Source organism: Rhineura floridana, chromosome 5 (assembly GCF_030035675.1).
Source record: "Rhineura floridana isolate rRhiFlo1 chromosome 5, rRhiFlo1.hap2, whole genome shotgun sequence".
Classification (NCBI taxonomy): Eukaryota; Metazoa; Chordata; class Lepidosauria; order Squamata; family Rhineuridae; genus Rhineura; species Rhineura floridana.
The window spans coordinates 155,239,925-155,253,423 of NC_084484.1; the positions used below are offsets into that span (position 1 = coordinate 155,239,925).

A 13,499-nucleotide genomic window follows, 5' to 3' on the forward strand; every position below is an offset into this window, starting at 1 on the left:
AGAAACATTTTCCTGAAACTAAATGATAGCAAGCAATATAAGATATAATGGTCCCCATCTTCTAGGGACCTGTCTCTGCAACTGTATTATCATTCACCAGAGGTCCATGTAAGTTGGCTAGCCTTGGTAGTCAATCCAACTTCTGCATCATAGTTATCTGATGTCACACAGAACACCATAGGCAAGATTCTCTGAAGTTCAATGAAAGATCACAGATGATCTTCCCTCTCCTCTCCCCAATTCCAAGCTCAAAGGGTCTTTCTGGAGCCCACATGAGGCCTGAGCCTTCTTCTCTTCCTCACTTTCCCTTCCTGGTACTTCTCTGTCAGTTCTGGAGTCTGAGTTCTTGGACTCAAAGTCCCCAAGCCGTAGGGTATCCCGAGTAGACCTGCTCTCTCCATATTCAACACACAGCCTCCCCACCACAAGCCCTAAAGATGCACCTTTGCTTATGGACATTGAGGAATGGACTGTCGACTCCTTTTGGCCAGCTTCTACAGACCAAATCCCTGCAGCCCCACGACCTGTTATCATCATCATCATTAGCATTATTTAAATTTATTACCCGCCCTTCACCCAAAACTCGCAGAGTGGGTTACAGCAGTTTTAAAATACATCATTAAAAACAGCTAAAAACAACCTAAAATCTAGAAGGAGCCAATGGCTGCACCAAAGGACACTGGCCCTTTAAGTGGCTTGTTGCAACACTCAGAAGTGGGGCTTCAGCCTTGTCCTTCCGGGCCAGACTATAAAACCCTAGCAGTTGCAACAAATCAGTGCTGAAGTGACTTATCTCTCCTGCTCTCATCTGCAGAATCACTGTGTGTGCTTCTGAACCTCTTCTTTCTGCATTCTGGCCCAGAAATGGTTCCTGCCCAGCATGAATCTGGCTCAGACAGCTCTTGGCTTTCCTCCTACCATCTCATTTGGGCTGTTGCCTCATCTCGGCAGTGGAGATTGCCATGGATCAAGACACTCAGCAGTAAGCAGCGCTCAGCACATGAGCTGCTATTGGCCTCCACCAGTGCATTGCTGCCCCTTCTAACCTAAGCTGATTAGAGAGAGGGTGCATGTGTGCTGCATGGTGGGCAGCAGAGGCACTCGTGTACTGAGTGCTTCCTAGAGCTAAGAGGTGCTGAAAAGGGAGGGGGATGATGCAGAGGAGGAAGGGCATCTTCCATGCAGCATTGCATTTTGGACAGCATTTCTGAAACACTGCACCAGGCAGACAATCTCCTACCTTTCTGGTGCTAGGGAGGGGGCCTTGCTGCCGCTTGTTCCTCTTCCTCTGTCCACCCATCACGGCAACCTTTTCCCCTTTCAGTGAAAAGCAAGTGTCTTGCATCCCTCTCCAGCACCTCTCTGCTCTAGGATGCACTCAGTGCATGAGCAGCTGCTGCTGCTTACTATGCTGTGGGCATATTCACACATACACAGAGCTCCAATTCATGTGCGCTGGAAGAGTTGGGAATGCATTGGTGCAAGGCAACCTCAGGTCATATGCTGAGCATTTCTCAGTGCTAAGATGCGCTGACCTCTCAGTGTGCAGCATTTGATGGTCCTGGAGAAGGAGGGGATGAGTAGGAGTGCACAGCTCAGCAGACTGGGGTAGGGGACCTCCCCTTGACATCTGTGGTAAGCCAATTCCTGTCAGTTGGAAGCCACGGCACAGTGGGAGAGCAGACACTTTGTATGCAGAAGGTCCAGGTTCAATTCCCAGCATTGACAGATAAGACTAAGAAACCATCCCAGGTGATGGTCTGAAGGCACGTGAGGCCACCACCTTGCTGAAGCTAAGTAGGTCTGGGTCTGGTCAGTGCCTTGATGGGAGACCACCTGGGGACCACATGTATGCTGCTTGGGGTTCCATGGTGAAAGAAAGGTGGGGTGTAAATGTAACAAGCAAATAAATAAACAATCCTGTCCAAAACTTTGGGAAACAGCTGCCAGTTACCATCTCCAGTCAGGGTTGCTAGATGGACCAGTGTCCTTCTGATTTGGTATAAGGCAGCTTTCTATTACATTCACTAACTGGCTGTTTTGTATACTCTCTATCCAAATATGCTGGGGGAAGAGAAGCGAAGTGAAAGGCATCGTTTTCCATTCTGCTCTGTATTAGTCGCATGCACCACTATTTCATTCTGCTGCAGTTCACCTTCCGCCAAAAACTGCATTATTCATCTCCCTGTTTGCTATGGTGAAATTACATAACTTATGTACATGGCATAATTAAGTTGTCCTTACATTATTCCTCACCATTCATTTCAGTGCAAAGGAATTGCAATGCAAAGGAGAGGGGGGATGTAATCAATTACATGAATCAATTACATGTAATCAATTACCATGAAAACTCTATGAATATATTAAAAAAAAAGATTCGTAGGGTCACCATAAGTCGTTATCGACTTGAAGGCACATAACAACAACAAACAACAACAAATGAATCTATTCAATACTATTGTTTCCCCTGGCGGTGGCTGTTTCTTCCTTCTTGAATCATTTACTTCTTAGATCCCCAGTCAGAGATCATAAGGAAATCCTTGCTGGCTCATGCCAACGACCCATCTAGTCCTGCATCCTATTCTCAAAGTGGCCAACCAGATGCCTGTGGGTAGCCTGCAAATAGGATTTGAATATAATAGTACTGTCCCCATTTGTGATTCCCAGCAACAGGTATACAGATGCATACTGCTTCTGACAATTGAGATAGATCATGTAGAGAATGGCATCATTTTTAGCAATATATAAGAAAAAACAACTCCAAAAAAATCAGATAATTGAGAGTGCTTCCTGGATCAGTAACAAGGTGGATCCCAGTTAATCAGAGATCGTGTTGTGCAGGATGAGGTCATAATGCTACATAGCCAATCACATTTGCCTAAGTGATGATATCACTGAGGGAAGTTGGAGTTAATAAAGAGGAAGATTTAGTCAGGACAGTGACAATGAATATGCAAACATTTATCTAGGAGCCTCAAAAACTGTCCAAAAAAGAGAGACATTATTCAACAATGTTGGAAAATTTTGTGAAAGCCTGTGAGTAATTTGAGCTGAGCTCTAATTTTATTAAAGCTACATGAAAAAAAAGTCTGTGATACAGTTGTGGTTAAACATCTGCTCCAGCACAACACCCAGGTCCCAAAGAAAAGGATACGGTGCTAATAGCATTGGGTTTCTGTGTGAATATTTATACGAAATGTTTTTCTAGTTAAAGCATGTTACTTAATACTCATTGGATTTCCCGACACAAATGATGTCTTTAGATATGGCATTAATGCCTCACTAGGGCTAAGATAATACTTTATATTATTTTCATACCAAACACAAAACCTGCCCTATGTGTGATTAAATGAGATCATTACTGTAGCCCAGTATTGCAGCACTGTGTTCCTAGATGGGCAATCAATTACCAGATATGTTAAAAGACTGCTCATCATCTAAACGAGAATGAAGAGATTGGGGAGAAAGGGATTCAGTCCAAACATACGCGATACTCTGAGCGTTCATATTCCTTTCATGAATTCCACTTCATCATAGAAATGTCAGGATTTTGCTCCCAGAATTTTACACTGTAAGTTAAGCAGGGTTTTAAAATGCAAGTTCATTTCCCCTCCTTTGAAATGAGGCTCATAAAAATTTGATGGAGGTTTGTTACATGTGTACCTCTGAACCTCTATGCATGTGCACCCCACATAAGACTCAAACTTACCCCAACAGCTCAGCAGAACCTTTTGCACGAGTCTAAAAACAACCTGTGCGTTGCTCTAACTGTGTATACCTTATCCTTGATACCCCAGTAAGAACACACACAGAAAGATATGAGGAAAAAAAAGTTTATTATACAGAAAAGTATAGCATCAAATTAACAGTTTCATCTACAGACAGATTCTAGCTAATACAATCACACCCTAGATCTATGAGATATAGAGGTACTTTACACCTATTCACAACCAAAGTACATAGACTCACACCAAAGAAACAAGAAATAGGAAGAAAAGGGGATGGTTGGATAATATACCTTTCCTGAAGAAAATCAGGGTGCAATGTCAGGATAAAGAGTTATATGCTTGGCAAAGAGTTTGGCTCTCCCTTTCTCGGTATCTCCAAGTAGCCAAGCATACAATTCTCACCCTTTTCTTGTTCCAGTGTCTCATGCTGCATATAAGATGATGATGATGATGATGATTAATATTATTAATATTAATTAAATTTATTGGTCACTTTTCTTCATAAAAAATGAGCCCAAAGTGACATATAATAATAAAATGATTTAAACCATTATATAACTAACACAGTCTAAAAAATTAAAAAACACAATGGATGATCCTAGGGAGTGATGTGATGTCAGGAGGTTTGTTGGAGGCAGAGTGTGCTGATTTAATCTGGGCAAAACCTCCAGTTTAAATATGGTTTTGGGTTTCATTGGGCTACATGAAATTGGGAGGGGAGTTACCATTGCCTTTCTCTGAGGCTGAGAGGCAGTGACTGGCCCAAGGTCCCCAGTGAGCTTTGTGGCTGTGGGGATTCGAACCCTGGTCTCCCAGGTCATAGTCCAACACCTTAACCGCTACACCACACTGGCTCTCTTGTTTTACATAAGTGAAGTTAAATACTGAATGTATCCAGTAGGACGTGTTAAAGTAAATTCCTGTTTCTGGGAAAGGCATGATTATCCTGTGGACTCCAAACTGTCATGACCTTAGCTTCTGGCTGGAACTATTGTCCAGTTAAAGGGATTATCCTTTGGATAAATCTTCTATTTAAGCCTTCCTTATTACTCACTATCTTATCAATACTTGCCTTCCTGAGGTCAGAAAACCATTTCTAGCCATTCTGAAGTTTGGGATCATTGAAGGAGCTGTTTCCCAGAATACACTGTAACTGAGTTCCTATGCCTTGATCCATTAATATGAACCAAAGAATAAAACCCTCAAAATATGTCTCTTTACAACTTGTATAAAAGCCACATAAACTTTCAGGATGGTTCTTGCACAATCTATTACTGATATGTAGCACCAGCTGCACTGAGACCATGTTAACCCACAGCTGAGAAAGAAAATGGCTTCTCTTCCTCCAAAGCAGAACATTCCCTGTACAGTATATATAGTGTAATATATAGGAAAAGGACAAAAGCAGCATTGGAAGCAGGCACCTAAGGGTATATTCAGGTGTTTATGTTTAAAGCCCTAAATCAGGAGCAACCAATGAAGTGCCCTCCAATCCTGTCATCTGTCCATTGGCCATGCTAGCTACAGCAGATGGCATTTGGAGGACACCATGTTGGCTATCTTTCTGCTAAATGACTTGGGACTCAAATAATTGAAGCAACCCCTTGCATGCTGCCCTGCTTGTGCGTTAACACCTTCAGCTGAGGCCCTTCTGTGAGTGCTGTCAGTTGCTGAAGTGCAATGTGCTTGCATGAATCACAGAGTCTTTTCTGTGATGGTGCCCCAATTTTGACATATACAAGATTCAACTGGTGACTTCATCTGAAATATCTGAAAGGCTGCCTCCTTCCCTACAGACCCTGTCGCTTGTTAAGTTTGGCAGAAGGCACTCTCTTTGTAGTTGCACCACCCTCAGATGTTTGAGGGGCATAGCCCAGGAGGTGGCTTTCTCTGTGGCAGCCCCTAAATTGTGGAACTCTCTTCCCTCAGAGATGCATCTGGCTCCTTCATCTCTTACTCTGGCCTTTGATATCTGTTTATATATTTTTCTTTTTTTAAAGCTGTTACCTCTTCGTTTTTATTGTCTTGTCATAGAATCATAAAATAGTAGAGTTGGGAGGGGCCTAAAAGGCCATCAAGTTCAGCCGTCTTCTCAATGCAGCAATCCAACCTAAAGCATATGCAACTGGTGGCTGTCCAGTTGCCTCTTGAATGCCTCCAGTGTTGGAGAGCCCACCACCTCCCTAGGTATACAGCCTGAGCATAATACAGAGAGGTTCACAGCATTTACAGTCTATCAGATCTTGTTTCCCAAAGCCCATAGCTTTGGGGGTTCAGACACAGAGAGTAGGCCTCTTTCTGTGTCTTTCCAGCTTTACCCCAAGACAGGACTTGGGGTGGATTGTGCTTTGCTTTTAATGTTGTTATTGTACACCTCCCTGGGATCTGTTTGGATGAAGGACAATTTAGAAATGTATAAATTAAATCAACATTGTAAAGCAGGGATGGCGAACCTGTGGCCCTCCAGATGTTTTGGGATTGCAGTTCTCATAATCCCTGGCCATTGGCTATGATGGCTGGGGCTGATGGGAACTGGAGTCTAACAACATCTGGTGGGTCACAGGTTCTTCATTCTCGTTCTAAGAAAATTCTCAGAATCATGATATGTGGATATAATAGTGAAGTTTTCACATTGTTTCAATATTTCAGACTTTTGGGAAAAGGCCTGATTAGAAATGATAACATATCCAGTAAATGGAATAGAACTGGCAAGAGCTGGAATCCAAAAATGCATACAAGAGTCACAAGCTTCAGATTTCAGTCTTAAAGAGACTCCCAGCTGAGGTCAAGAACTATTTCCCCATCTTATCCTTCCCCTTGTGTGTTGATAGTGCTGCTGAGTTAGGTGCTTCATGAGCGTTTGAAGCTTCTCTTTGAAACTTCTGGCATGAACCATCATTGGAGACAGGATACAAAATTAGATGGACCATTAATATGTTCTGGTTTGGTAATTCTTGTCTCCCTTCCTTAGTACAAGCTTCTCATGTTTTGTCATGGATTAATCTATTTTGTTCCCAAGCCACAAAGGTGATTTGTATTGTGCAGAAAAATCACCCTGTTCTTTTTAAATTTTGTTTTAATGCTTCCTTTTAGAAGAGACCTTTTTGTAAAAAAAAAAAAAGTTTCATATATTGTATTGCAGTTATCCTGCAATATGAAGTATTTATTGGTTTTGAGGGATTTCTTTCCCCCTGAGTGACATGTTGCATAGTCTCGTCTAAGAAAGGATTATTTTTACTCAATCATCCTTTTGATCACAGATCACTCGTATCTTCCACCATTAAGCCAGTGGTTAGAGGTCCATATTTTACCACCGCTTTCTAGCCATTTTGTCCTGATCTATATCCAGTTTTTTGTGTTCTTCCTGACAGAAAGAAAAAGATGAAGCTCAGGAAGAAAACTGGGAACTGAATCAGCACTTTTTTTTCTCCAAAGAAATTTTTGGAATTGCCTCCAAATGCGAGGCCATCTCTCTGGTCCCAAGTACTCCTCAAGGGTAGCTTTTAGGCAGGGTTTCAGACTGCATACAATTATTCTTCAGGGGCATTTCTGACCAAATTACTGGTTCTGCATACTGAATAGCTATTATTGCAAACAAACAGCATATCTAGATATGCAGGCCAAAAGCACAAATCCTTACATACCCTGCTAATGGCAAGCTGCCAGACTTTTGAGAATACCAGGGACCATTGCTCAGTGGTAGAGCAAATGTTTTGCATGCAGAATGTCCCAGGTTCATTTCCCAGCATCTCCCCTGGCTAAAACCCAGGAGAGCCACTGTGAGTCACGGTAGACAAAACTGAGCCAGATGGACCAAAGATCTAAGTTTGTATAAGGCAAATCCCCATTTTCCAATCCATTGTTTTTGTTAAAGGGGGAGGAGATGATTTCACCTGTGTGAAAAACTGCTATAGATAGAAATTTTCCAAGTAAATAAAATAGCTGAAACTATGAAGTGTATTTTAAAAACCCCTAACCATGCTGAATGCTTTTACACTGCATTTTTTGCAATTCGTTCTTCAACATATCCAGAGGCACCCTTTAAACATTGCTGAGAATCTTGTTTCCACTGTTGCACATTAAAAAAGTATATGAAATGGGGCTATTTGCCCTTACCTTACACAAAAGGAGCTTACCTTCCATGAAAGGCAAAACAGCAACAGATTCAGCCACAAAGGCCACTCTTTTCAAGCCACCTGGCTCTCCTAGAATGTCTCGGAAACCAGGCTTACTCATTCATGCACTTGGCCAAGCATGTGTCTTGCAGAGCCACTAAAGAAGGCTCCTCCAAGAGGAGACGGAGAGAGATAACTAGGGTATGGGATATAGTATGCATGTTGAACCTGACCAAGATAGTCAGAGTTGGGGGGGGGGCAATCCTATAATCTTTTTGTTGGAAAATTGAATGTTTTCATCATATATTGGTGCAACAAGGTGCAAGAAAATGCTAATTTACAACACACTGCTGGGAATACTGTGAAATATTTATTTACTGAAGCAATTGGTATATGCATCTCTGTGTGTATTTTTTAGGTAGGTATATATTGGATATTTGCACATTTTCTAATTTGTTTATTTCTTACCTTTGTTAAACCGTATCTTGTTCCATCTCATTTTTGTTCTTTTTTAGCATTAGTATTATATATTTATTTTAAAATAAATAAATAATTTTAGTAAAAGGAAAGTCTTAACACATGGGTGTGTACTTCACCTAAATAAGTTTAATGTTTATTGTGCTCAGCTACTAAACAGTTGACCTTTGAAGCTTGTTGTGTGTTTTCCCACATTTTTCTCAGTACCTTTTTCACTTTTTGGTGTAGAGTTTCTTTTCCCAGTCATTACTGTTTTTGCTCTTTCGGTTTCTCAGGTTTCGATAGCATTTGGCACTGGCTGGAAAATTGGCCACTCCAACTGTGGTTTGTTTGTGTATGATCTCTCACATTTTATACAGCAGAGTGGACAGTTCAGCCTATGGAAAGTCTTTATTCACGTATTAAGTCAGAAATCAGATTTCTGTCTGCAGACACAGGCTTTCTAGTCCTGAACCTTGTTTGCTTTCATTGTAAATGGTCTCTGGTCTGTTTGATGTCGTCTTAGAACTTTTCCTGGACTGTACTCTAGGCAGACAGATCAGCATAGAATAATGAATTGTGTGTGCCTTTGCAAAGATGTATGGAAAGGATTTCAGTGGTTCTCAAGCTGTGAGCTGGACTTAGTAAGGAAGTAATGACAGTACCTGGTGGAGAACCAGAAAGGTGTGAGCTTTTGCCTTGCCTGTTTCAAATCAGCTTTATTGTATAGATTGTATAGATTTGTCTAGATACTCTTTATTTTAAGGTTGTCATTTTCTTTTACCATAAATTGTTGCCCTTAGTTAAGAAAGGAGTGGGGTAAATGGAAGTTATCTTTCTTTGCTAAGGAAAACACTGTGCATGTTTTAATTTACTAATAGGCAAAAAAACCCTTGTGGTTTGAGAACGAACCTATAGCCAACAAATATTTTCTGTCAAACTTTAAGAAGCAGGAAATTGCACAGCTCTAGTGATTGCACCAGAGGAGCAGAGACCTGACTTCCTCTCTCAAGATATTGACTGCTCTACAAATCTGTAAAAATGCAAACACAATTTGGGTTGGTCTTTCACAGTCCAATCCACTCCCTTTGTAGCTTGGAAGAATTTGGTAAGATGTGCCTCTGAGCATATGGTGAGTGGTGGCAACACCTGCAAGCAGCCCAAATAATAAGACAAGTGCTGCACTGTGCTGATCTTGTTTTAGCAGGGAGGAAGCAACAATATTAAGATAGTTGATGTAGTTCAGATAGTCACTTTGAATATATTTTATTTACTTTGCAATTTTGGTGAAGTAAATTATAATAAACTGTTTTACTATATCCTATACTATTTACTATTATCATATAGTAAATTATATTCTTTTGCTTCTCTTTCAGAGAATATGTGAAGTACAGCAACACCTTGCATAATTTACACTAAAAAGCCTCCAAAAACAATTGTGGAATAATGGCACAGACTATTTTGCGGAACAGTCTCCAGTGGACATAAGGAGTGTCTCAGTTTGCAAAAAATAAAACAGTGGGAGATGAAATATATTCTAGCAAATGTCTAGGTGTGCTCTATGTTTTTAATTGACCATGCCCACCCTTCCTTCAGTGGTTTAAGCATAGCAGGCTGAACACATGCATCTTGGGCAGGTCAAGTTTGTTTTCTCCAACAGCTAGATTCATTGCTTAAATAGCAACATACTGTTGTAATCAGTCTAATTTTACATCAAAGCTTAAGTTTCAGATTCAACTGTTCATAGAAATAGAACATAACCTCCAGTTTGAAACACGAAAGGCTGCCTTCATCATCATGTGACACTAACCAATAAAAAGACTTTGAAATTAATAAATTAATAAATTTCTAGGATGAATAATGAATGAAGTATAATTTTCTAAGTTAGATTCTCTATAGAAACAGTAGTAACACGGGAAAGAAGCAAAGTAAGAAGAACATGAACAAACACAAAAAATGTAATTCTCCATCTTTGGAAATGCAGTCCTGATTGCAAATGGTGCTACCACTCACCATATGCTCAGAGGCACATGTTACTAAATTATTCCAAGCTACACAGGAAGTGATTTGAACTGTGAAAGACCAACCCAAATTGTGTTTGCATTTTGACAAATGTGTAGGGCAGTGCAATATCTCAGAGAAAAGGTCAGGTCTCCTGTTCCCCTGGTGCATTCACTGTAGCTGCCCAATCTCCCTGCTTTTTAACATTTGATAGAAATATCTGTAGACTATAGGTACATTATTAAACTGCAAGGGTTTTTGCCTATTAGTGAATTTCTCTGCTTTTTAATCTGGAAGATAAGAAATGGAATCCTATGCAAACTTGCTGAGAATGGATTGTTCATTTGTATGCTTATTGCGTTCAATGGGATTCACTCCCCTGCAATTATGTTTAAGATAGGTGAAACTGACCATGGGACAGGAGGAGGGAGGGCAGGGAGAAAGGGAAGGAGGGAGGACAGAGGGAAGGGGGAATGGGAGCAGGTGGTAGGGGGAGGGGAGGACGAGGGCAGGTTTGATCATTTGCATGCTTATAGAGGAGGAGAAGGGGAAGGGAGGGAGGAGGGAGAGGGAGAGGGGAGGAAGAAGGGGAAGGAGGGAGAGGAGAAGGGAAGAGGGAAAGGAAAGGCAAGTTTGATTATTTGCATGCTTATAAAGCTCAATGGGATTTACTCCCGTGCAATCATGTTTAGGATAGGTGAAACAGCATGGGGGAGGGGAGGAGGAGGGGAAAGGAGAAGAGAGGGGGAGGAGGAAGGGAGGGGAGAGGGGGAGGGGTAGAGGAGGAAAAGAAGAGGTGAAGGGGTGAGGGGGAAGGGCGGGAGGGGAGGGATGGAGGAGATAGGAGAAAGAAGAAGAGGAGGGCAAGTTTGATCATTTGCATGCTTATTGCGTTCAGTGGGATTTACTCTTGTGCAATCATGCTTAGGATCGGCAAAATTGGCCTGGAGAAGGAGCAAGGAGAGGGAAGGGGGAGGGAAGAAGTGGGAAGGGGGAGAGGGAGGGAGGGGAGGAGACTGGATGGGTGGGCACTGGGCAGAGGGAAAGCCCCTTTACTATCCAAAAGGAAAACATTGTTAACAGTATCATTATGGGGGGGGTTCCCCCACCTTTTTATTCTATACCAATACATGTAGTCTCCCATCCAAATTTAAACCAAAGCTGTCCCTGGCCACATCCATACCAGACCTTTATTCCACTTTAAACAGCCATGGCTTCCCCCAAAGAATCCTGGGAATTCCAGTTTGTGAAGGATGCTGAGAGTTGCTAGGAGATACCCTATTTGCCTCACAGAGCTACAATCCCCAGAAGAGGGGCTCACTATTAAACCACTCTGGCATTGGAGCTCTGTCAGGGGAATAGGAGTCTCCTAACATCTCTCAGCACCCTTCACAAACTACACTTCCCGTGATTCTTTGGGGGAAGCTATGGTTGTTTAAACTTGAATAAATGTCTGGTGTGAGTGTGGCCCCCTGATTAGCCAAGCCATACAGTCTGACTTTTAGAACACTGACAGATGATTCTTACTGAGCATGCCCGCACTTATTGTAGTCTTAAATGTTAATTTTCTTAAATGAATTAAAAATCAGCCATGCATTTTTTTAACTTTTAAACTGCAGAAGATGAAGGTCAGAGTATGAAGCAAGGTCAGTAATAGAATTACAGGTACTATGTGAACATGGCTGATGTTTAATTAATTTCCACAAATTATGAGACCACTGACAGAAAAAAGTTCAACAGGGGAGTCTTTTGTTTTACATTTTTGAACTCTAGATTCTCTCTGAGTGTTTTTTGTATTGCCATGAAAACATAGAGGATTGTTAAGCAAGCGTTTCTGAGTTCAGCACTGTAAGTTTTATAAGGTTTAGTTTTGAAATGTGCTTATGGGAAGTAGCAGAATGGCATGGGGGATATTTTCAATTTAATATGGCGGCATGTGAAAAATCCATGCTAGCTAGAGTATACAGCCACCCTTGTGGCTGTATAATTTGGCCAGGATGCTGAGCGTTGACTTCTAGTCCACACACCTCTTTTTAATCTTTGCAAATGCCATGTAGAAGACTGTAGGCAGCTAGTGAAGACTCAATTCTTCCCTGTCTCAGTATGGTCCCTGGAGAAATGTCTGCCATTTTTTCTTGGCTAACCAGATAGTATTTCCCAAAGGAGCCAGGCTATTCCTCCCAGCAGAGGAGAAGCAGCGCAGACTTTTGAACCTGATGGACACTGATTGGGTCTGTCCTGCAAGCAGGAGCAGTTTATAGTGCTAGTTGAAGAGGAAGCACACTTTAATTTCCTTGAATGAGAATTCACCAGCATTTTAGTGTGACTTCCTTCTACACTCATTTTTGTATGCAGTTTTGACTCATCCACATGTTTTTGTGAGTAGTTTTCCATAATATAATGCATGTTTGTACACATTGTTTGGTTGGAGAACTGCATCATAAAATTCACAGAAAAGCAGATTTCAAAGGATAGCTGTGTTTCAGTCCGAGGTGGTGAGGAGGATAACGCAATGCAAACACACTAACAGGAGTGCCAGATGGGCTGTGCCTCCTGGCAAGCAGCAGTGATGCAACCAACCAGAGGTCAGGTGAGCAATGGCGTCCCACCATACCACCTGCTGCTGAGAATTCATGATTTTATTACATTACAATGTAATGGACACTTGCTATACCTTGTTGCATTTTTTATAAAGATAGCTGATTCAGACTTTTAGGATTTCTTGTGGTTTCAACTGTAAGCAAAGTGTGTAATTAGCTACAGTATTCTGGGAAATAATGGTATTAGCCAAAGCTTTGTTTGGGAATAAAACTGGTTCAACGTGGCAGAACATGTTTGAGCTTACCCTCTGTAGAGGCTGATTCCTTTTGTGGTGAACAACTCTTTCTTTTCCCCTTTTCTTTTTTTTAGTGTTGGGGGGGGGGAGAGGTGTTGTTATGGTATTCATGTCCATGATGTTCCGAGGCTGTAAAATGTTGACATAAGCCTGCACAATTTCTTATTCTGTGTACAATCGCTTTCTTTCTTCTTTCCTTCTTCTTGCTCCCTTGGTGAAAGCTCACAGGCTTTGTTCCAAAGATTGCATCCAAAGGTATATAATGTTATAATACACAGGAGATCTGTTGATTTCATTGTACAAACTTCAGAGGAACATTCATATGCTCTGCCTTTGACATCAGATGCAGGAAATTCTTTACTG

General features: G+C 41.5%; 1 protein-coding gene across 4 annotated transcripts in view; it reads left to right on the forward strand.

The window, feature by feature from the left end:
- Positions 1 to 13,499, forward strand: part of ATP8A2 (ATPase phospholipid transporting 8A2) — a 564,338-nt gene that overhangs the window by 433,377 nt on the left and 117,462 nt on the right. The window contains exon 34 of one of the 4 annotated variants that reach the window (XM_061629579.1): positions 9,676 to 10,517. The exons of the other annotated variants lie outside the window; for them this stretch is intronic. Within the exon in view, the coding sequence (XP_061485563.1) occupies positions 9,676 to 9,708 (33 nt within the window). The 3' untranslated portion in view covers positions 9,709 to 10,517. Of the gene's footprint in view, positions 1 to 9,675; positions 10,518 to 13,499 lie in introns of those variants that run through there. 4 annotated transcript variants of the gene reach the window in all.